The 21,761-nt window shown below is 45.7% G+C and overlaps 2 protein-coding genes across 2 annotated transcripts in view; both read right to left on the reverse strand.

The window, feature by feature from the left end:
• Nucleotides 1-8,483, reverse strand: part of LOC115096704 (mucin-2-like) — a 76,690-nt gene extending 68,207 nt beyond the window's left edge. The window contains exon 1 of the mRNA XM_029611720.1: nucleotides 55-8,483. Coding sequence (XP_029467580.1) covers nucleotides 55-7,693 — 7,639 coding nt within the window. The 5' untranslated portion in view covers nucleotides 7,694-8,483. The remainder of the gene's footprint in view (nucleotides 1-54) is intronic.
• The window catches only part of LOC115098470 (mucin-2-like), a 29,859-nt gene continuing 16,570 nt past the window's right edge, over nucleotides 8,473-21,761 (reverse strand). Inside the window, exon 2 of the mRNA XM_029614986.1 lies at nucleotides 8,473-15,563. Within this exon, the coding sequence (XP_029470846.1) occupies nucleotides 8,473-15,563 (7,091 nt within the window). The remainder of the gene's footprint in view (nucleotides 15,564-21,761) is intronic.

Consider the following 21,761-nt stretch of genomic DNA (forward strand, 5'->3'; position numbering starts at 1 on the left):
CTTAATGATATCCTATGCAACTAAATATAGATAAGTAAGGAAAATGGAACTTACCTGGTGAGGTGGCTGTGGTAGTTGGTGCCTTAGTGATCATGGTGGATACGATGATTGTGGTGGATGGTGCCTTGGTAGTGGTGGTGGGGGAAGTAGTTGTAGTAGTTGGTGCCTGAGAGGTGGTGGTGGTGGAGGCAGTAGATGAGGTGGATGGTGCCTTGGTAGTGGTGGTGGGGGACATAGTTGTAGTAGTTGGGGCCTGAGAGGTGGTGGTGGTGGAGACAGTAGATGAGGTGGATGGTGCTTGTGTAGTGGTGGTGGGTGACATAGTTGTAGTGGTTGGTGTCTGAGAGGTGGTGGTGGTGGAGACAGTAGATGAGGTGGATGGTGCTTGGGTAGTGGTGGTGGGGGACATAGTTGTAGTGGTTGGTGTCTGAGAGTTGGTGGTGGTGGTGGAGGCGGCAGTAGATGAGATAGTTGTTGCTTGAGTGGAGGTGGTGGAAGTAAACGTTGTGGTGACTGGTGCCTGATTGGTGGTGGGAGAAACAAAGGTTGGGGTGATTGATGATAGAGAGGACATAAAGGGCTTTGTGGTTTTAATGGGGACTTTTGTAGTGATCACCAAAGAAGTAGTTGGTGACTCTGCAGTACTTATACTATTAGTAAAAGTACTTATAAAAGGTTGTGAAGTGGTGTTCGTCACTTTCGTTACTGTAGCAGTGATTGTCCATGGGATGGTACGTGTGGATCTCACAGCAGTGCTGTTCACTGTAGACATCATGATGGTGCTGCCAGCTTCTGTCCCTGGTGCTTCTGTCTCACATGGAGGGCAGGTGGTGGAGAAATCCCACCAGTGTGTGGTGGTGACCAAAAGATTCTGAGTCATAGTGATAGACATAGTGGAAGTATATGTAGTAATAGTGGTAGAAATCATGGAGCTTGTAGATATCTCTGTGGTACTAGAAGTAAATGGTTTCTCAGCAGGCAAAGTGGTGTATAAATTCCTACTGGTGTAAATAATGCTTGGGGTAGTTATAGTCTGAACAGTGTTATTATACTCGGTGGTGGTGATCTTTGGTGCCTCAACGGTGATGGTTTGGTCCATTGTTGTGGTGCTTGGTGCCCAAATTGTGGAATTGGAGACTCTAGTAGTCGTGGCTGATACTTGAGCTGTTGTGGAGGAAGCATAATTTGTGGCGGTTGAAACTGGGATATAGATGGTAGATTGTTTGATTGTTGTAGTTGGCTCCTGAATAGTAGTGGTGGAGAAGGTATTACTGGATGTAGGTGACTGAATGATAGTGGTGAGGTATGTGGCTGTGTTAGTGCTTGCCAGAGAGGTGATAGTAGACAAGGTTGTTGTATGGGGTGGAGCCTGATCAGCAGTGGTTGAAGTGGTGATGCCTGATACATCTAAGGTGCTTGATTCAGTGATTGTAATTGATTCAGCTTGAAGAGTGGTGGTATAGTCAGTGGTTGTGACAGTTTTGGTCATTTGTGCCTCATCAGCAGTGGTGGATTCAGTTATTTTAGTAGTTGGCACCTGAATGGTAGTGGAGGAGACTGTGGTTGTGGTCAATGATACCTGATCAATTGGTTTAGTTGATGTGTGACTGGTTGTTGTGTGTGCATAGGTTATGGTCGTTGTGATCGGGGAGATCAATGTGGAGGATGGTCCCCCTGCATTGGAGATAGTTGAGGTGGCTCTGGTAATTGGTGTTTGAGTAGTTGTGGTAGAAGATACTGTTGTGGTTGTTGGTTCCAGAACTATTACATTAGAGGAAGTTATTTTATTGCTTGATTCCTGGGCGGTGGAACTGAAGAAAATGATTGTGGTTTTTGGTGCCTGAGTGAATGCACTCAGTGTAGTGGATATGGTATTTGGAGTTTGAATTGTAATTGTTGGGAGAATAGTTACTTTTGTAGATTCCTGAGAGATGGTGTTGGAGGCAGGGACTGTTGTGGCAGTTACAAATAATGTGTTTGAGGAGATATTGGTTATTGTGGAAGGTGAATCACCTCTGGTGGTGTCTGTTGTAATTTTGGTTCTCAGACTCTCTGTGATGGTAGCAGAGTTCAAAGTTGTGTTTGTTAGTGTTTGAGTAGTGGTAGTAGAGGCAGTAAATGTGGTAGATGGTACCACACTGCTTGTGGTAGAGGCTGTTGTTATTATGGATGGTACCAGAGATGTTCTGGTGGGGACCATAATGGTGGTAGAGGCAGTAGTTGTGTTGGTTAGAACCAGATTGGTTGTGGTGGGTTCAATGGTTGTAGTCTGTTTCTGTGTGCTTATGGTAGAGAAGATGCTTGTAGTGGTTGGAACCTTAGCAGTGTTGGTGTAAGTAGTGGGTGTAATCGTTAAAACCTTAGGAGTGCTGGTGGAATCAGTGATTGTAGTGGTTGGTACAGTGTTACTGTCCTGGGTGGTGGTGGTCTCTGGTTCCTCAATGGTGATGGTTCGGTCCATTGTTGTGGTGCTTGGTGCCCGAATGGTGGAATTGGAGACTCTGATCGTGGTGGCTGATACTTGAGCTGTTATGGAGGAAGCATAATTTATGGTGGTTGAAACTGGGATATAGTTGGTAGATTGTTTGATTGTTGTAGTTGATTCCTGAATAGTAGTGGTGGAGAAGGTATTACTAGATGTGGGTGTCTGAATGTTAGTGGTGAAGTATGTGGCTCTGGTAGGGGCAGCGCCTGTGCTGCCTGGTGCATGGGAGATGGTGTTGGAGGGAGTTATTGCGGAGGAAAGGTCATGAATTGTGGTGCTTGGGGGGATCAATGTGGAGGTTGATCCCCCTGCACTGGAGATAGCTGAGGTGTCTCTGGTAATTGGTGCTTGAGTAGTTGTGCTAGAAGAAATTGTTGTGGTTGTTGCTTCCTGAACTATTATGTTAGACGAAGTCATTTTATTGGTTGATTCCTGGGTGGTGGAACTGAAGAAAATGATTGTGGTTTTTGGTGCCTGAGTGAATGCACTCAGAGTAGTGGATATGGTATTTGGAGTTTGAATTGTAATCGTTGGGAGAATGGTTACGCTTGTAGTTTCCTGAGAGATGGTGTTGGAGACAGGGACTGTTGTGGCAGTTACAAATACTGTGTTTGTGGGGATATTGGTTATTGTGGAAGGTGATTCACCTCTGGTGGTGTCTGTTGTAGGTTTGGTTCTCAGACTCTCTGTGATGGTAGCAGAGTTCAAAGTTGTGTTTGTTAGTGTTTGAGTAGTGGTAGTAAAGGCAGTAAATTTGGTAGATGGTACCACACTGCTTGTGGTAGAGGCTGTTGTTATTATGGTTGGTACCAGAGATGTTCTGGTGGGGACCATGATGGTGGTAGAGGCAGTAGTTGTGTTGGTTAGAACCAGATTGGTTGTGGTGGGTTCAATGGTTGTAGTCTGGTTCTGTGTGCTTATGGTAGAGGAGATGCTTGTAGTGGTTGGAACCTTAGCAGTGTTGGTGTAAGTAGTGGGTGTAATCATTGAAACCTTAGGAGTGCTGGTGGAATCGGTGATTGTAGTGGTTGGTACATGAGCAAGGGTACTGGAGGAGGTGATTATGTTTGTTGGTTTCTTAGTGTAGGTAGTTGAGATGGTGGCTATGGTGATTGAAGCCTGAGTGGTGGTAGTGGAGCTGGTTGCTGTTATCTGAGCAGAGGTGGCTGCTGCATTGATTGATGTGGATGGAGCCTGAGAAATAGTGGTGTAAGTAATGCTTGGGGTGGTTATAGCCTGAACAGTGTTATTGTCCTGGGTGGTGGTGGTCTCTGGTTCCTCAACGGTGATGGTTCGGTCCATTGTTGTGGTGCTTGGTGCCCGAATGGTGGAATTGGAGACTCTGATCGTGGTGGCTGATACTTGAGCTGTTATGGAGGAAGCATAATTTATGGTGGTTGAAACTGGGTTATAGTTGGTAGATTGTTTGATTGTTGTAGTTGATTCCTGAATAGTAGTGGTGGAGAAGGTATTACTAGATGTGGGTGTCTGAATGTTAGTGGTGAAGTATGTGGCTGTGTTAATACTTGCGTGAGATGTGGAGTTGAACGTAGTCGTTGATGACTGAGTAGTGGTAGTAGAGGAGGTTGTTGTGTTGGGTGGAGCTTGATCAGTAGTGATTGGAGTGGTGATGGCTGACAGAGCTAACGTGCTTGATTCAGTGTTTGTAATTGACTCAGCCCGAAGAGTGGTGGTGTAGTCAGTGGTTGTGGCAGTTTTGCTCATTTGTGCCTCATCAGCAGTGGTGGATTCAGTTGTTGAGGTAGTTGATACATGAATGGTAGTGGAGGAGGCTGTAATTGTGGTGAATGATAACCGATCAATAGATTTAGTTGATGTGTGACTGGTTGTTGTGTATGCATAGGTTATTGTCGTTGGAGCCAGAGGAATGGTGATAGAAGTATTGGTTGTGGATGCAAGTGCCTGAGAGGTGGTGCTGGAAATGAATGTTTTGTTTGTAGGTAATGGAGTGAATGTGGTAGGGGCGGCGCCTGTGGTGCCTGGTGCATGAGAAGTGGTGTTGGAGGGAGTTATTGCAGAGGTAAGGGCATGAACTGTGGTGATCGGGGAGATCAATGTGGAGGTTGATCCCCCTGCACTGGAGAAAGCTGAGGTGTCTCTGGTAATTGGTGCTTGAGTAGATGTGCTAGAAGAAATTGTTGTGGTTGTTGCTTCCTGAACTATTATGTTAGATGAAGTTATTTTATTGGTTGATTCCTGGGTGGTGGAACTGAAGAAAATGATTGTGGTTTTTGGTGCCTGAGTGAATGCACTTAGAGTAGTGGATATGGTATTTGGAGTTTGAATTGTAATCGTTGGTAGAATGGTTACTTTTGTAGTTTCCTGAGAGATGGTGTTGGAGGCAGGGACTGTTGTGGCAGTTACAAATACTGTGTTTGTGGGGATATTGGTTATTGTGGAAGGTGATTCACCTCTGGTGGTGTCTGTTGTAGGTTTGGTTCTCAGACTCTCTGTGATGGTAGCAGAGTTCAAAGTTGTATTTGTTAGTGTTTGAGTAGTGGTAGTGGAGGCAGTAAATGTGGTAGATGGTACCACACTGCTTGTGGTAGAGGCTGTTGTTATTATGGTTGGTACCAGAGATGTTCTGTTGGGGACCATGATGGTGGTAGAGGCAGTAGTTGTGTTGGTTAGAACCAGATTGGTTGTGGTGGATTCAATGGTTGTAGTCTGGTTCTGTGTGCTTATGGTAGAGAAGATGCTTGTAGTGGTTGGAACCTTAGCAGTGTTGGTGTAAGTAGTGGGTGTAATCATTGAAACCTTAGGAGTGCTGGTGGAATCGGTGATTGTAGTGGTTGGTACATGAGCAAGGGTACTGGAGGAGGTGATTATGTTTGTTGGTTTCTTAGTGTAGGTAGTTGAGATGGTGGCTATGGTGATTGAAGCCTGAGTGGTGGTAGTGGAGCTGGTTGCTGTTATCTGAGCAGAGGTAGCTGCTGCATTGATTGATGTGGATAGAGCCTGAGAAGTAGTGGTGTAAGTACTGCTTGGGCTGGTCGTTGATGACTGAGTAGTGGTAGTAGAGGAGGTTGTTGTGTTGGGTGGAGCTTGATCAGTAGTGGTTGAAGTGATGGCTGACAGAGCTAAGGTGCTTGATTCAGTGGTTGTAATTGACTCAGCCTGAAGAGTGGTGGTGTAGTCAGTGGTTGTGGCAGTTTTGGTCATTTGTGCCTCATCAGCAGTGGTGGATTCAGTTGTTGTGGTAGTTGGTACGTGAATGGTAGTGGAGGAGGCTGTGGTTGTGGTGAATGATACCCGATCAATAGATTTAGTTGATGTGTGACTAGTTGTTGAGTATGCATAGGTTATAGTCGTTGGAGCCAGAGGAATGGTGATAGAAGTATTGTTTGTGGATGCAAGTGCCTGAGAGGTGGTGCTTGAAATGAATGTTTTGTTTGTAGGTAATGGAGTGAAAGTGGTAGGGGCAGTGCCTGTGGTGCCTGGTGCATGGGAGATGGTGTTGGAGGGAGTTATTGCGGAGGTAAGGGCATGAACTGTGGTGATCGGGGAGTTCAATGTGGAGGTTGGTCCCCCTGCACTGGAGATAGCAGTGGTGACTCTAGTAATTGGTGTGTGAGTAGTTGTGGTAGAAGAAATTGTTGTGGTTGTTGGTTCCTGAACTATTATGTTAGATGAAGTTATTTTATTGGTTGATTCCTGGGTGGTGGAACTGAAGAAAATGATTGTGGTTTTTGGTGCCTGAGTGAATGCACTCAAAGTAGTGGATGTGGTATTTGGAGTTTGAATTGTAATCGTTGGTAGAATGGTTACTTTTGTAGTTTCCTGAGAGGTGATGTTGGAGGCAGGGACTGTTGTGGCAGTTACAAATACTGTATTTGTGGGGATATTGGTTATTGTGGAAGGTGATTCACCTCTGGTGGTGTCTGTTGCAGGTTTCGTTCTCAGACTCTCTGTGATGGTAGCAGAGTTCAAAGTTGTGTTTGTTAGTGTTTGAGTAGTGGTAGTGGAGGCAGTAAATGTGGTAGATGGTACCACACTGCTTGTGGTAGAGGCTGTTGTTATTATGGTTGGTACCAGAGATGTTCTGGTGGGGACCATGATGGTGGTAGAGGCAGTAGTTGTGTTGGTTAGAACCAGATTGGTTGCGGTGGGTTCAATGGTTGTAGTCTGTTTCTGTGTGCTTATGGTAGAGAAGATGCTTGTAGTGGTTGGAACCTTAGCAGTGTTGGTGTAAGTAGTGGGTGTAATCGTTAAATCCTTATGAGTGCTGGTGGAATCAGTGATTGCAGAGGCTGTTGTTATTATGGTTGGTACCAGAGATGTTCTGGTGGGGACCATGATGGTGGTAGAGGCAGTAGTTGTGTTGGTTAGAACCAGATTGGTTGCGGTGGGTTCAATGGTTGTAGTCTGTTTCTGTGTGCTTATGGTAGAGAAGATGCTTGTAGTGGTTGGAACCTTAGCAGTGTTGGTGTAAGTAGTGGGTGTAATCGTTAAATCCTTATGAGTGCTGGTGGAATCAGTGATTGCAGTGGTTGGTACATGAGCACGGGTACTGTAGGAGGTGATTATGCTTGTTGGTTTCTTAGTGTAGGTAGTTGAGATGGTGGCTATGGTGATTGAAGCCTGAGTGGTGGTAGTGGAGCTGGTTGCTGTTATCTGAGCAGAGGTGGCTGCTGCATTGATTGATGTGGATAGAGCCTGAGAAGTACTGGTGTAAGTACTGCTTGGGCTGGTTATAGCCTGAACAGTGTTTTTGTACTCAGTGGTGGTGGTCTTTGGTGCCTCAACGGTGATGGTTTGGTCCATTGTTGTGGTGCTTGGTGCCTGAATGGTGGAATTGGAGTCTCTGATCGTGGTGGCTGATGCTTGAGCTGTTGTCGAGGAAGCATAAGTTGTGGTGGTTGAAACTGGGATATAGGTGGTAGATTGTTTGATTGTTGTAGTTGATTCCTGAATAGTAGTGGTGGAGAAGGTATTACTAGATGTGGGTGTCTGAATGTTAGTGGTGAAGTATGTGGCTGTGTTAATACTTGCGTGAGATGTGGAGTTGAACGTAGTCGTTGATGACTGAGTAGTGGTAGTAGAGGAGGTTGTTGTGTTGGGTGGAGCTTGATCAGTAGTGGTTGGAGTGGTGATGGCTGACAGAGCTAACGTGCTTGATTCAGTGGTTGTAATTGACTCAGCCTGAAGAGTGGTGGTGTAGTCAGTGGTTGTGGCAGTTTTGGTCATTTGTGCCTCATCAGCAGTGGTGGATTCAGTTGTTGTGGTAGTTGGTACGTGAATGGTAGTGGAGGAGGCTGTAGTTGTGGTGAATGATACCCGATCAATAGATTTAGTTGATGTGTGACTAGTTGTTGGGTATGCATAGGTTATAGTCGTTGGAGCCAGAGGAATGGTGATAGAAGTATTGTTTGTGGATGCAAGTGCCTGAGAGGTGGTGCTTGAAATGAATGTTTTGTTTGTAGGTAATGGAGTGAAAGTGGTAGGGGCAGTGCCTGTGGTGCCTGGTGCATGGGAGATGGTGTTGGAGGGAGTTATTGCGGAGGTAAGGGCATGAACTGTGGTGATCGGGGAGATCAATGTGGAGGTTGGTCCCCCTGCACTGGAGATAGCAGTGGTGACTCTAGTAATTGGTGTGTGAGTAGTTGTGGTAGAAGAAATTGTTGTGGTTGTTGGTTCCTGAACTATTATGTTAGATGAAGTTATTTTATTGGTTGATTCCTGGGTGGTGGAACTGAAGAAAATGATTGTGGTTTTTGGTGCCTGAGTGAATGCACTCAAAGTAGTGGATGTGGTATTTGGAGTTTGAATTGTAATCGTTGGTAGAATGGTTACTTTTGTAGTTTCCTGAGAGATGGTGTTGGAGGCAGGGACTGTTGTGGCAGTTACAAATACTGTGTTTGTGGGGATATTGGTTATTGTGGAAGGTGATTCACCTCTGGTGGTGTCTGTTGTAGGTTTGGTTCTCAGACTCTCTGTGATGGTAGCAGAGTTCAAAGTTGTGTTTGTTAGTGTTTGAGTAGTGGTAGTGAGGCAGTAAATGTGGTAGATGGTACCACACTGCTTGTGGTAGAGGCTGTTGTTATTATGGTTGGTACCAGAGATGTTCTGGTGGGGACCATGATGGTGGTAGAGGCAGTAGTTGTGTTGGTTAGAACCAGATTGGTTGCGGTGGGTTCAATGGTTGTAGTCTGTTTCTGTGTGCTTATGGTAGAGAAGATGCTTGTAGTGGTTGGAACCTTAGCAGTGTTGGTGTAAGTAGTGGGTGTAATCGTTAAATCCTTATGAGTGCTGGTGGAATCAGTGATTGCAGTGGTTGGTACATGAGCACGGGTACTGTAGGAGGTGATTATGCTTGTTGGTTTCTTAGTGTAGGTAGTTGAGATGGTGGCTATGGTGATTGAAGCCTGAGTGGTGGTAGTGGAGCTGGTTGCTGTTATCTGAGCAGAGGTGGCTGCTGCATTGATTGATGTGGATAGAGCCTGAGAAGTAGTGGTGTAAGTACTGCTTGGGCTGGTTATAGCCTGAACAGTGTTATTGTACTCAGTGGTGGTGGTCTTTGGTGCCTCAACGGTGATGGTTTGGTCCATTGTTGTGGTGCTTGGTGCCTGAATGGTGGAATTGGAGTCTCTGATCGTGGTGGCTGATACTTGAGCTGTTGTCGAGGAAGCATAAGTTGTGGTGGTTGAAACTGGGATATAGGTGGTAGATTTTTTGATTGGTGTAGTTGATTCTTGAATAGTAGTGGTGGAGAAGGTATTACTAGATGTGGGTGTCTGAATGTTAGTGGTGAAGTATGTAGCTGTGTTAATACTTGCGTGAGATGTGGAGTTGAACGTAGTTGTTGATGACTGAGTAGTGGTAGTAGAGCAGGTTGTTGTGTTGGGTGGAGCTTGATCAGTAGTGATTGGAGTGGTGATGGCTGACAGAGCTAACGTGCTTGATTCAGTGTTTGTAATTGACTCAGCCTGAAGAGTGGTGGTGTAGTCAGTGGTTGTGGCAGTTTTGGTCATTTGTGCCTCATCAGCAGTGGTGGATTCAGTTGTTGTGGTAGTTGGTACATGAATGGTAGTGGAGGAGGTTGTAGTTGTGGTGAATGATAATCGATCAATAGATTTAGTTGATGTGTGACTGGTTGTTGTGTATGCATAGGTTATAGTCGTTGGAGCCAGAGGAATGGTGATAGAAGTATTGGTTGTGGATGCAAGTGCCAGAGAGGTGGTGCTGGAAATGAATGTTTTGTTTGTAGGTAATGGAGTGAATGTGGTAGAGGCAGCGCCTGTGGTGCCTGGTGTATGAGAAGTGGTGTTGGAGGGAGTTATTGCGGAGGTAAGGGCATGAACTGTGGTGATTGGGGGGATCAATGTGGAGGTTGATCCCCCTGCACTGGAGATAGCTGAGGTGTCTCTGGTAATTGGTGCTTGAGTAGTTGTGCTAGAAGAAATTGTTGTGGTTGTTGCTTCCTGAACTATTATGTTAGACGAAGTTATTTTATTGGTTGATTCCTGGGTGGTGGAATTGAAGAAAATGATTGTGGTTTTTGGTGCCTGAGTGAATGCACTCAGAGTAGTGGATATGGTATTTGGAGTTTGAATTGTAATCGTTGGTAGAATGGTTACTTTTGTAGTTTCCTGAGAGATGGTGTTGGAGGCAGGGACTGTTGTGGCAGTTACAAATACTGTGTTTGTGGGGATATTGGTTATTGTGGAAGGTGATTCACCTCTGGTGGTGTCTGTTTCAGGTTTGGTTCTCAGACTCTCTGTGATGGTAGCAGAGTTCAAAGTTGTGTTTGTTAGTGTTTGAGTAGTGGTAGTGGAGGCAGTAAATGTGGTAGATGGTACCACACTGCTTGTGGTAGAGGCTGTTGTTATTATGGTTGGTACCAGAGATGTTCTGTTGGGGACCATGATGGTGGTAGAGGCAGTAGTTGTGTTGCTTAGAACCAGATTGGTTGTGGTGGATTCAATGGTTGTAGTCTGGTTCTGTGTGCTTATGGTAGAGAAGATGCTTGTAGTGGTTGGAACCTTAGCAGTGTTGGTGTAAGTAGTGGGTGTAATCATTGAAACCTTAGGAGTGCTGGTGGAATCGGTGATTGTAGTGGTTGGTACATGAGCAAGGGTACTGGAGGAGGTGATTATGTTTGTTGGTTTCTTAGTGTAGGTAGTTGAGATGGTGGCTATGGTGATTGAAGCCTGAGTGGTGGTAGTGGAGCTGGTTGCTGTTATCTGAGCAGAGGTAGCTGCTGCATTGATTGATGTGGATAGAGCCTGAGAAGTAGTGGTGTAAGTACTGCTTGGGCTGGTCGTTGATGACTGAGTAGTGGTAGTAGAGGAGGTTGTTGTGTTGGGTGGAGCTTGATCAGTAGTGGTTGAAGTGATGGCTGACAGAGCTAAGGTGCTTGATTCAGTGGTTGTAATTGACTCAGCCTGAAGAGTGGTGGTGTAGTCAGTGGTTGTGGCAGTTTTGGTCATTTGTGCCTCATCAGCAGTGGTGGATTCAGTTGTTGTGGTAGTTGGTACGTGAATGGTAGTGGAGGAGGCTGTGGTTGTGGTGAATGATACCCAATCAATAGATTTAGTTGATGTGTGACTAGTTGTTGGGTATGCATAGGTTATAGTCGTTGGAGCCAGAGGAATGGTGATAGAAGTATTGTTTGTGGATGCAAGTGCCTGAGAGGTGGTGCTTGAAATGAATGTTTTGTTTGTAGGTAATGGAGTGAAAGTGGTAGGGGCAGTGCCTGTGGTGCCTGGTGCATGGGAGATGGTGTTGGAGGGAGTTATTGCGGAGGTAAGGGCATGAACTGTGGTGATCGGGGAGATCAATGTGGAGGTTGGTCCCCCTGCACTGGAGATAGCAGTGGTGACTCTAGTAATTGGTGTGTGAGTAGTTGTGGTAGAAGAAATTGTTGTGGTTGTTGGTTCCTGAACTATTATGTTAGATGAAGTTATTTTATTGGTTGATTCCTGGGTGGTGGAACTGAAGAAAATGATTGTGGTTTTTGGTGCCTGAGTGAATGCACTCAAAGTAGTGGATGTGGTATTTGGAGTTTGAATTGTAATCGTTGGTAGAATGGTTACTTTTGTAGTTTCCTGAGAGGTGATGTTGGAGGCAGGGACTGTTGTGGCAGTTACAAATACTGTATTTGTGGGGATATTGGTTATTGTGGAAGGTGATTCACCTCTGGTGGTGTCTGTTGTAGGTTTCGTTCTCAGACTCTCTGTGATGGTAGCAGAGTTCAAAGTTGTGTTTGTTAGTGTTTGAGTAGTGGTAGTGGAGGCAGTAAATGTGGTAGATGGTACCACACTGCTTGTGGTAGAGGCTGTTGTTATTATGGTTGGTACCAGAGATGTTCTGGTGGGGACCATGATGGTGGTAGAGGCAGTAGTTGTGTTGGTTAGAACCAGATTGGTTGTGGTGGGTTCAATGGTTGTAGTCTGTTTCTGTGTGCTTATGGTAGAGAAGATGCTTGTAGTGGTTGGAACCTTAGCAGTGTTGGTGTAAGTAGTGGGTGTAATCGTTAAATCCTTATGAGTGCTGGTGGAATCAGTGATTGCAGAGGCTGTTGTTATTATGGTTGGTACCAGAGATGTTCTGGTGAGGACCATGATGGTGGTAGAGGCAGTAGTTGTGTTGGTTAGAACCAGATTGGTTGCGGTGGGTTCAATGGTTGTAGTCTGTTTCTGTGTGCTTATGGTAGAGAAGATGCTTGTAGTGGTTGGAACCTTAGCAGTGTTGGTGTAAGTAGTGGGTGTAATCGTTAAATCCTTATGAGTGCTGGTGGAATCAGTGATTGCAGTGGTTGGTACATGAGCACGGGTACTGTAGGAGGTGATTATGCTTGTTGGTTTCTTAGTGTAGGTAGTTGAGATGGTGGCTATGGTGATTGAAGCCTGAGTGGTGGTAGTGGAGCTGGTTGCTGTTATCTGAGCAGAGGTGGCTGCTGCATTGATTGATGTGGATAGAGCCTGAGAAGTACTGGTGTAAGTATTGCTTGGGCTGGTTATAGCCTGAACAGTGTTTTTGTACTCAGTGGTGGTGGTCTTTGGTGCCTCAACAGTGATGGTTTGGTCCATTGTTGTGGTGCTTGGTGCCTGAATGGTGGAATTGGAGTCTCTGATCGTGGTGGCTGATGCTTGAGCTGTTGTCGAGGAAGCATAAGTTGTGGTGGTTGAAACTGGGATATAGGTGGTAGATTTTTTGATTGGTGTAGTTGATTCTTGAATAGTAGTGGTGGAGAAGGTATTACTAGATGTGGGTGTCTGAATGTTAGTGGTGAAGTATGTAGCTGTGTTAATACTTGCGTGAGATGTGGAGTTGAACGTAGTCGTTGATGACTGAGTAGTGGTAGTAGAGCAGGTTGTTGTGTTGGGTGGAGCTTGATCAGTAGTGATTGGAGTGGTGATGGCTGACAGAGCTAACGTGCTTGATTCAGTGTTTGTAATTGACTCAGCCTGAAGAGTGGTGGTGTAGTCAGTGGTTGTGGCAGTTTTGGTCATTTGTGCCTCATCAGCAGTGGTGGATTCAGTTGTTGTGGTAGTTGGTACATGAATGGTAGTGGAGGAGGTTGTAGTTGTGGTGAATGATAATCGATCAATAGATTTAGTTGATGTGTGACTGGTTGTTGTGTATGCATAGGTTATAGTCGTTGGAGCCAGAGGAATGGTGATAGAAGTATTGTTTGTGGATGCAAGTGCCTGAGAGGTGGTGCTTGAAATGAATGTTTTGTTTGTAGGTAATGGAGTAAAAGTGGTAGGGACAGCGCCTGTGGTGCCTGGTGCATGGGAGATGGTGTTGGAGGGAGTTATTGCGGAGGTAAGGGCATGAACTGTGGTGATCGGGGAGATCAATGTGGAGGTTGGTCCCCCTGCACTGGAGATAGCAGTGGTGACTCTAGTAATTGGTGTGTGAGTAGTTGTGGTAGAAGAAATTGTTGTGGTTGTTGGTTCCTGAACTATTATGTTAGATGAAGTTATTTTATTGGTTGATTCCTGGGTGGTGGAACTGAAGAAATAGATTGTGGTTTTTGGTGCCTGAGTGAATGCACTCAAAGTAGTGGATGTGGTATTTGGAGTTTGAATTGTAATCGTTGGTAGAATGGTTACTTTTGTAGTTTCCTGAGAGATGATGTTGGAGGCAGGGACTGTTGTGGCAGTTGCAAATACTGTATTTGTGGGGATATTGGTTATTGTGGAAGGTGATTCACCTCTGGTGGTGTCTGTTGTAGGTTTCGTTCTCAGACTCTCTGTGATGGTAGCAGAGTTCAAAGTTGTGTTTGTTAGTGTTTGAGTAGTGGTAGTGGAGGCAGTAAATGTGGTAGATGGTACCACACTGCTTGTGGTAGAGGCTGTTGTTATTATGGTTGGTACCAGAGATGTTCTGGTGGGGACCATGATGGTGGTAGAGGCAGTAGTTGTGTTGGTTAGAACCAGATTGGTTGTGGTGGGTTCAATGGTTGTAGTCTGTTTCTGTGTGCTTATGGTAGATGAGATGCTTGTAGTGGTTGGAACCTTAGCAGTGTTGGTGTAAGTAGTGGGTGTAATCGTTAAAACCTTATGAGTGCTGGTAGAATCAGTGATTGCAGTGGTTGGTACATGAGCACGGGTACTGGAGGAGGTGATTACGCTTGTTGGTTTCTTAGTGTAGGTAGTTGAGATGGTGGCTATGGTGATTGAAGCCTGAGTGGTGGTAGTGGAGCTGGTTGCTGTTATCTGAGCAGAGGTGGCTGCTGCATTGATTGATGTGGATAGAGCCTGAGAAGTAGTGGTGTAAGTACTGCTTGGGCTGGTTATAGCCTGAACAGTGTTATTGTACTCAGTGGTGGTGGTCTTTGGTGCCTCAACGGTGATGGTTTGGTCCATTGTTGTGGTGCTTGGTGCCTGAATGGTGGAATTGGAGTCTCTGATCGTGGTGGCTGATACTTGAGCTTTTGTCGAGGAAGCATAAGTTGTGGTGGTTGAAACTGGGATATAGGTGGTAGATTTTTTGATTGGTGTAGTTGATTCTTGAATAGTAGTGGTGGAGAAGGTATTTCTAGATGTGGGTGTCTGAATGTTAGTGGTGAAGTATGTGGTTGTGTTAATACTTGTCTGAGATGTGGAGTTGAACGTAGTTGTTGATGACTGAATAGTGGTAGTAGAGGAGGGTGTTGTGTTGGGTGGAGCTTGATCAGTAGTCGTTGAAGTGGTGAAGGCTGACAGAGCTAACGTGCTTGATTCAGTGATTGTAATTGATTCAGCCTGAAAAGTGGTGGTGTAGTCAGTGGTTGTGGCACTTTTGGTCATTGGTGCCTCTGCAGTGATGTTGGAGTCCATATTTTTCGTAGTTGATGCCTGTGTGGTGGTTTTGGAGGCTGTAGTTTTGTTGCTTGATTCCTGATTTGTTGTATCTGCATATGTTATTGTCTTTGGGTGATAATCACTTGTGGTGAAGAAGATAGTTATGGCTGTTTTTACTTGAGCAGTGGTGATCGAGGTGTTGACTGCGTTTGTTAGTGCCTGAGTGGTGCTGATGGAGTCCACCCTTTTAGTAGTTGATTCTAGAGCAATGGTTGTGGAGGGTCTGGTTGTGTTCATTGGTACCTGTGTGGTGGTGCTGGAAGCAGTGCTTCTGCTTGTTAAAGGTTGAGCAGTGATGTTGGAACTGATGGTTATGGATGTTTGTGGATGAGTCATTATGGTGGAGGATGTGATGGGTGGTGCCTGAGCAGTGGCGTGTATGGTTGTTATTTTTGTTTCCTGGGCGGTAGTGGCAGAGGCAATGTCTGTACTTTTTGTTTCAGTCATAGAAGGAGTTGTTGCTTCAGTAGTTTTAGCAGTTGTGGTTGTACTTGTTATAGTGCCTGTCATTGTAGTGGTCACCGATGATGTGGCAGCAGTTGGGCATGGAGAACAGGTAATATGCATATGGTGCCTGGTGTCAACAAGATTGTGTTTTACTTCTGCACCTCCAAACTTTTCTTCTGAAATTATCAGGCTTTTTTGTCTCTCTGTTTCTTCTTCTGCCTTCGAACCGTGGTTGATTCCATTTGAAGCAGATCTCCTTGCTCTGAAATTATGATTCGTTGCCCCTGGATCTTCCATGTTCGCCTTCCATCTGAGCCCTGGAGTAAGAATTTATATTGGTCAGACTGCTTGAGATTAGACATAATTATTGGGGAGCAATTTTTAAACTGTCTGCCTAGGTGCAAAGTCTGCTGGCATTTTGTACCCACAGCCCTTGCACCTAATTTTCAAAGCTAACATTTGGGCATACTTTTTCTTTGAAAATTGCTATGGATGTGAAGTTCTTGCAGATGTTTGCACCTGCTTTGAATGCCTCCACTCAGTTCGGCTAAATAAAATATATATGGCTTGCAAAACTATTTCACCTGCTAAAAACAGCAGATTTGTGTGGATTACAAATGACACATACATAGATTGTTCCACAGTATGCTTATTGCAAACCAATATGCTCTTAAGTAAAATTTCAAAGTCTCAATTCATTATTTCTCTGCATTTTTTGTAACATAAAGTTAAAAACTGAAAAATACTGCTTGCATAAGTATTCAACCCTTGTGCTGTGGAAGCTCCAAGTTTACACAGATGAAAGATATTAGGGATGTGAATCGGGCTTCGACAAATGAAAATATCGTACGATATTTTCAAAATCATCAGAAATTGGGGGCTCCCCCAAAACGATAAGAAAACCCCATGATATTGTTCATGGGGGTTCTCTTATCATTTTGGGGGAGGGCGGGAAAAACGGCACTCAAAAATAACCCCTAAACCTACCCCGACCCTTTAAAACTAATCCCTTAGCTTCCCCCACCCTCCCGATCCCCCCAAAAACGTTTTACAGGTACCTGGTGGTCCAGTGGAGGTCCCGGGAGTGATCTCCCGCTCTTGGGCCATCGGTTGCTATTAATCAAAATGGCGCCGATGGCCCTTTGCCCTTACCATGTGACAGGGTATCCGTGCCATTGGCCGGCCCCTGTCACATGGTAGGAGCACTGGATGGCCCGTGCCATTTTTAAAGATGGCGCCGGCCATCCAGTGCTCCCTCTATGTGACAGGGGCCGGCCAATGGCACGGATACCCTGTCACATGGTAAGGGCAAAGGCCATCGGCGCCAATTTATTAGTGGCAGCCGACGGCCCGAGAGTGGGAGATCGGTCCCGGGACCCCCACTGGACCACCAGGTACCTGTAAAATGTTTTTTGGGGGGTCGAGAGGGTGGGGGAAGCTAAGGGATTAGTTTTAAAAGGTCGGGGTGGGTTTTTTGTTTATTGGCTCAGGCGCAGCCGATAAACAAAACCGCGATCGGGCCGGACGAAAAAAAAAACCACAATGTGAATCGGAACCGGAATCCGATTCACATCTCTAAAAGATATTACCCTAACAATTGGCTTACAATTGGCCTCTACCTGTGAATCATTAATAAAAGGTCAGCTTTTCTGGATAAAAGACCCCCTATTTCCAGTACCATTGGTCAGATTCTGAATTTGAAGGTAAGCTGTGAAAATGAAGACCAGAGATTCTAAGGAAATTAAAGATAAAGTTATCAACATGCACAAGATAGGAAAAATCTACAAAATAATATCCAAGGGCTTGAATATCCCAGTGAGCACTGTTGGATCAGTTGTGAGGAAATGCATCATACCACCCAGACCCTGCCTAGACAAGGCCATCTCTCAAAACTCAGTGTCAGAGCAAGAAGGAGACTTGTAAGAGATGACACAGAGAGGTGAACAAACACTTTGAAGGAGCTACAGAGTTCAGTGCCTGGGACTGGAATGGAGGTGCACCAGTCAACCATATCAAGAGCTCTGCTTACAATGGCCTGCATGGGAGGGTGGCTAGGAAGAAGCTATTACTGAAGAAAAAGCACATCAAAACATGTCTGGAGTTTGCCAGAAAGCAGCAGAGTCACCCAGCTAAAATGTGGGATAAGGTTTTGTGGTCAGATGAGACACAAAGTTTTTTGGCCAAAATTCAAAATGCTATGTGTGTTGTGTGGCACAAACCTAACACACTGCCCATTCTTCAGCAAACACCATCCCAACAGTAAATTATGGGAATGGCAGCATCATGTTGTAGGGATGCTTTTCCTCAGCAGAGACTGGGCATCTTGTTAAAATTGAAGGAGGGATGGATGGTGCAACATGCAGGGAGATACTGTAAGACAACCTGCTTCTGTCTGCTAAAAAACTAAAACTTGGGAGAAAGTTCACCTTTCAGCAGGACAATGATCCCAAGCTCAAGGCCAAATCAACACAGGAGTGATGGAATAACAAAAAGGTGAATCTCTACCATAGCCAAGTCAAAGTCCAGATCTCAATCCAATCAAGAATCTGTGGCACTGTTTGAACATTGCAGGCCATAAGTGTCATTCAACCAACCTGAACAACCTGGAGCAAATCTGCCAGGAAGAATGGGCAAAAATCACTCCCAGTGTACAAAACTGGTAGGAACTTACCTCAGCAAGACCACTATTGCCTATCTAGTTTGCTTTACAATTCCCATCACCCCCTCAGAGATCCCCTTGTTTAATCCTATGCATTCTTTAATGCAAATACCAGTTTTTCAGGTAAATGGCTTTTAAAATTGTCTTTCATTGGAACAATTTTGCAAATATCCCACACAGTACAACCTGCTTGGGTGCCTTTAACATGTGCACTTTAGGGAAATTTTCACAGAGCAGACAGCCACATTATGTTTTTTTTATTCACATGAGCAGAGTCTGTGTATTAAGAATCTGGACACTTTGCACCTGCTGTTTGTGGGGGCTGACGGGAGAGCTGCAAAATAATGCGAATGCATTGAAAAATTGAAGGGACGTGTGTTGTTTTTCCTCCCCCAACATAAACACCTCTTTTTAAGGCAGGTAGAAGTATACACACTCTGCAGCCCATGGGCATTTTAGAGAAGAGCCGGCTTTTAGTGCAGCCATTTTACCCCTGCAAATTACTATTTACCCAGGTTAATGTATTTGAAAATTGCCCTTCTTGTTCAGTAGCTCAAAAAGAAAAATTTAAGGAGCAGGAATAATTCATGCAATGATTCTTGCACATAATTTTTCTTAGTGCTACTTTTTTCTGGAATTTTGTTTTTCTTTTTGGACGCTGCAGGAAAGTAATTACTTGGCACAAATATCTCAATGATGGATCTGCTTCTGGGACCTGGAGAGTATTTTCCCCTGATTGCAGTTGAGATGTGGTGTCTGGTTCTCACTCAAAGAAGAAACTTCTGGCCATTGAAGCTAGCAGGCCAACACCTACTTGATTTTTTGACAGACCATTGAATCTCCTTTGCAGACAAATAAGATGAAAAGAGTTTTGCATGTTATCTTTTCAGCGATTCTGTGTCAGTCAGCAGACACTCTCTTGTTTTTGGTGTTCTTTGCTATATTTTCTACTGTTGATTTGGTATGAGGGTAGTGGGGGGTTACCCCATAGCATTGATAATGTTATTGCCCTCGTGATGGGGGGGGGGGGGGGTTTCTCCGTTCCATTTGTAAGGATGGGAGTTGGGAAGGAGCATAGGTGCTAGCAGGTGTGGGAGGAGATGGGGTGGGGGTTGGGGAGTGGGGATGTTCTGGATGGGGGAAGGGAAGAAGTGTAGATTTAGGGATCTGAAGAGGCTAGAGCGACTAAAAGAAGAACTTGAGTATTATTCCTATATATGTGTGGGGGATCTTAGAATATTCTTTGAAGGACTTGCCTCAAGGTAGTGAGGTGGTCCTGACTTTCAATACTTTCTAAACTTTGGGCATTTATTTCTCCCCTTTAGTACAGAGGGCATTAGAATCATCTCATGGAATGTAGCAGGTCCGGGATCACCAAATGAAATGGCTCAAGATATTAAGGAGTGACCAGACTGATATCGCTATGATCCAAGAAGCACACATAAGCAATTTGGAACATAGTAAACTGCAAAGTTGGTGACTTGGAGAAGTGTATTGGATCTCCTTTGGTTCCAGAAAGGCTGGTGTTGCTATTTTGACCCAGATGGAGATACTCATTAAGGATCCCAGGGCCAGATATATTATTATACAAGTTCTTCTTTTAGGGGCCCCAATAATTCTTTGTAATGTATATGCCCCTAGTACTTATGACTCTGCTTTAAAAAAAAACAAAAAAAAAACTTTTTATTTAAACAGAACCAGTCCAACACACACAAGAAAGAGGCATTATATCTGTAAAAAGAGCAAGATGTGATATTCAGAAAATAAATTCCCTCTGAACAGGAAGCAACAGCTTTTTATGCTAATCTCAAGAAACTACGAGATCTGCAACCTGGGCTTTTATTCTTGGACGTGACCTAAATATGGTGTTGTGGAGCGCTAGGAGAGCGATCCCACTCCTGGGAGATGTGTGTCCTTGGGCCACGGCTCGACCCCAGAGGAACTCTGAAGAGGTGCCGCGGGAGGCGTGGCATGCCCGAGCATGGGCTGGACGGGAGCAAGGCTGGAGTGATGACTGGAAGACAGGCCCTCCTCCGGACCTGCACGCTTCGGAAGACCCAACAACGCAATGTTGGTCTTGAGAACAGTCCTCCGACCGTTCCCAGCCCTTTCGGACCTGCCACAGGGTACGGCACGAAGCGGCAGGCCGGATGGAGGCCAGGGCAGCGAAGACTGGAACATGGATTCAGACGAGACTCAGGAACAACGTAGACTCAGGCAAAGACGTGGACTCAGGAACGAGGTGCAGGATGCAAAGACGTGGACTTAGGCACAGACGTGGACTCAGGACGAGGTACTGGATGCACAGAGGTGGACTCAGGAACGAGGGCTGAAGGAAGACATGGGCACTGTCCCTCAGGGCGCCCTACTCAGGCCACCCGCGGGACTGAGTCGCGGACCACCCTGTCCCATGCGCGCCCTACACAGCCCTGGAAGGCTGGTCGCAGACCATGCTGAGAGCGGGAGAGCACAGGGAAGAAGCAGGTTGCTGCACTCCTGGCAGCCAAAGGCAAGGTTTGCTGCACTCCTGGCAGCCTAAGGCAGGTTTGCTGCACTCCTGGCAGCCTAAGGCAGGTTAAAGCATCAGGGTCAGGAACAAGTACTAAGACAGACCTCAGGGCTGGAACAAGGACATCTGGAACAGCAGGTAACATCAGGACTGGAACACGGGTACTGGATCAAGAGACAGACCTTGGGACTGGAACAGCAGGCGGACGTCAGGACTGGAACAGAAGGCAGACATCAGGACTGGACAAGGAGCTCCAACAGGGAACAAGAAACACAGGACCTTGCAGAAGTGCTGGAACACGGACGACTTCCTGGAGCAAAGGATCTCAGGAGTGACCAACTCCTTGCGAAGGCAAAGATAGACTGGACGCTGAGCCCTTTTGTAGGGCTGATGAGGACAACGCCCAGGGAGGGGTCAGCAGGGGGCCACACCTGGCTGGCCCTTGAAGAGGAGCAGAGAGGCGCACGCCCGCGCCCTAGGGAGCTGGAGCGAAGAGCTGGAAGCTGGTGGCGTCCTCAGCCACGTGGAAGGCCCAGCGACGCAGCGGAGCAGCCCTGGGCTGGAGCAGCTCCCAGCCACAAGGACTGAAGCAGGAAGAAGCAGAGAGAGGTAAGGCTGGCTGCAGGGGAAGCAGGGAGCCGTAGCAGGCTGCAGGCACCGCTCCACGCTGCAAGGCTGAAGAGAGAAGTGCTGGCTGCAGGGAGCTGTGAGAAGCTCCAGGCACCGGCAGGGACGGCTCCCTGCCGGGCGAGGACCGGGGTTGAAGCAGGCACCGGCAGGGACAGCCTCCCTGCTGGCTGAAGGTCCAGGGATCGCAGCAGCACGTCGGGGGAAGGCAGAAACAGCAACAGAGGAGCCAGCCGCATGGCAACAGCTGCGGGGACGGCCCCAGCTGATTCAGGGAGAGAGAAGCAGCAGCGTCAGTGGCCTGACTGGCCGTGAAGGTAAGAGCCTGCCCACGCTCCTCGCGGGCAGGATCACAACATATGGTGCATGATCTTTTGCTAGTATAATGCCTTTTTAAACAAGCCTTCACTTAGCATCATTTTAATTTTACCTTTTTAATTCATGCTTATATTTGTATTTGTTTATCAGTATTTTAGGAATTGTATGCACTTTCTTTTAGTTTTTAATATTTAATTACATTCCTTATTTATTAGAATTTTACAGGTCATGATGACAAATGACCTCTTATGTTGTTACAGATTTATGCATTAGAAATTGACTGAATTTATGATGTTTTATTGTTTTATAATGTCCTTATTCCTGTTTCGCTTTTATTGAATGTTTTAGCTTTTATTTGTCATGTAAACCGATGTGATATATTTTTGAATGTCAGTATATAAA

The sequence above is a fragment of the Rhinatrema bivittatum genome, chromosome 1 (assembly GCF_901001135.1).
Source record: "Rhinatrema bivittatum chromosome 1, aRhiBiv1.1, whole genome shotgun sequence".
NCBI lineage: Eukaryota > Metazoa > Chordata > Amphibia > Gymnophiona > Rhinatrematidae > Rhinatrema > Rhinatrema bivittatum.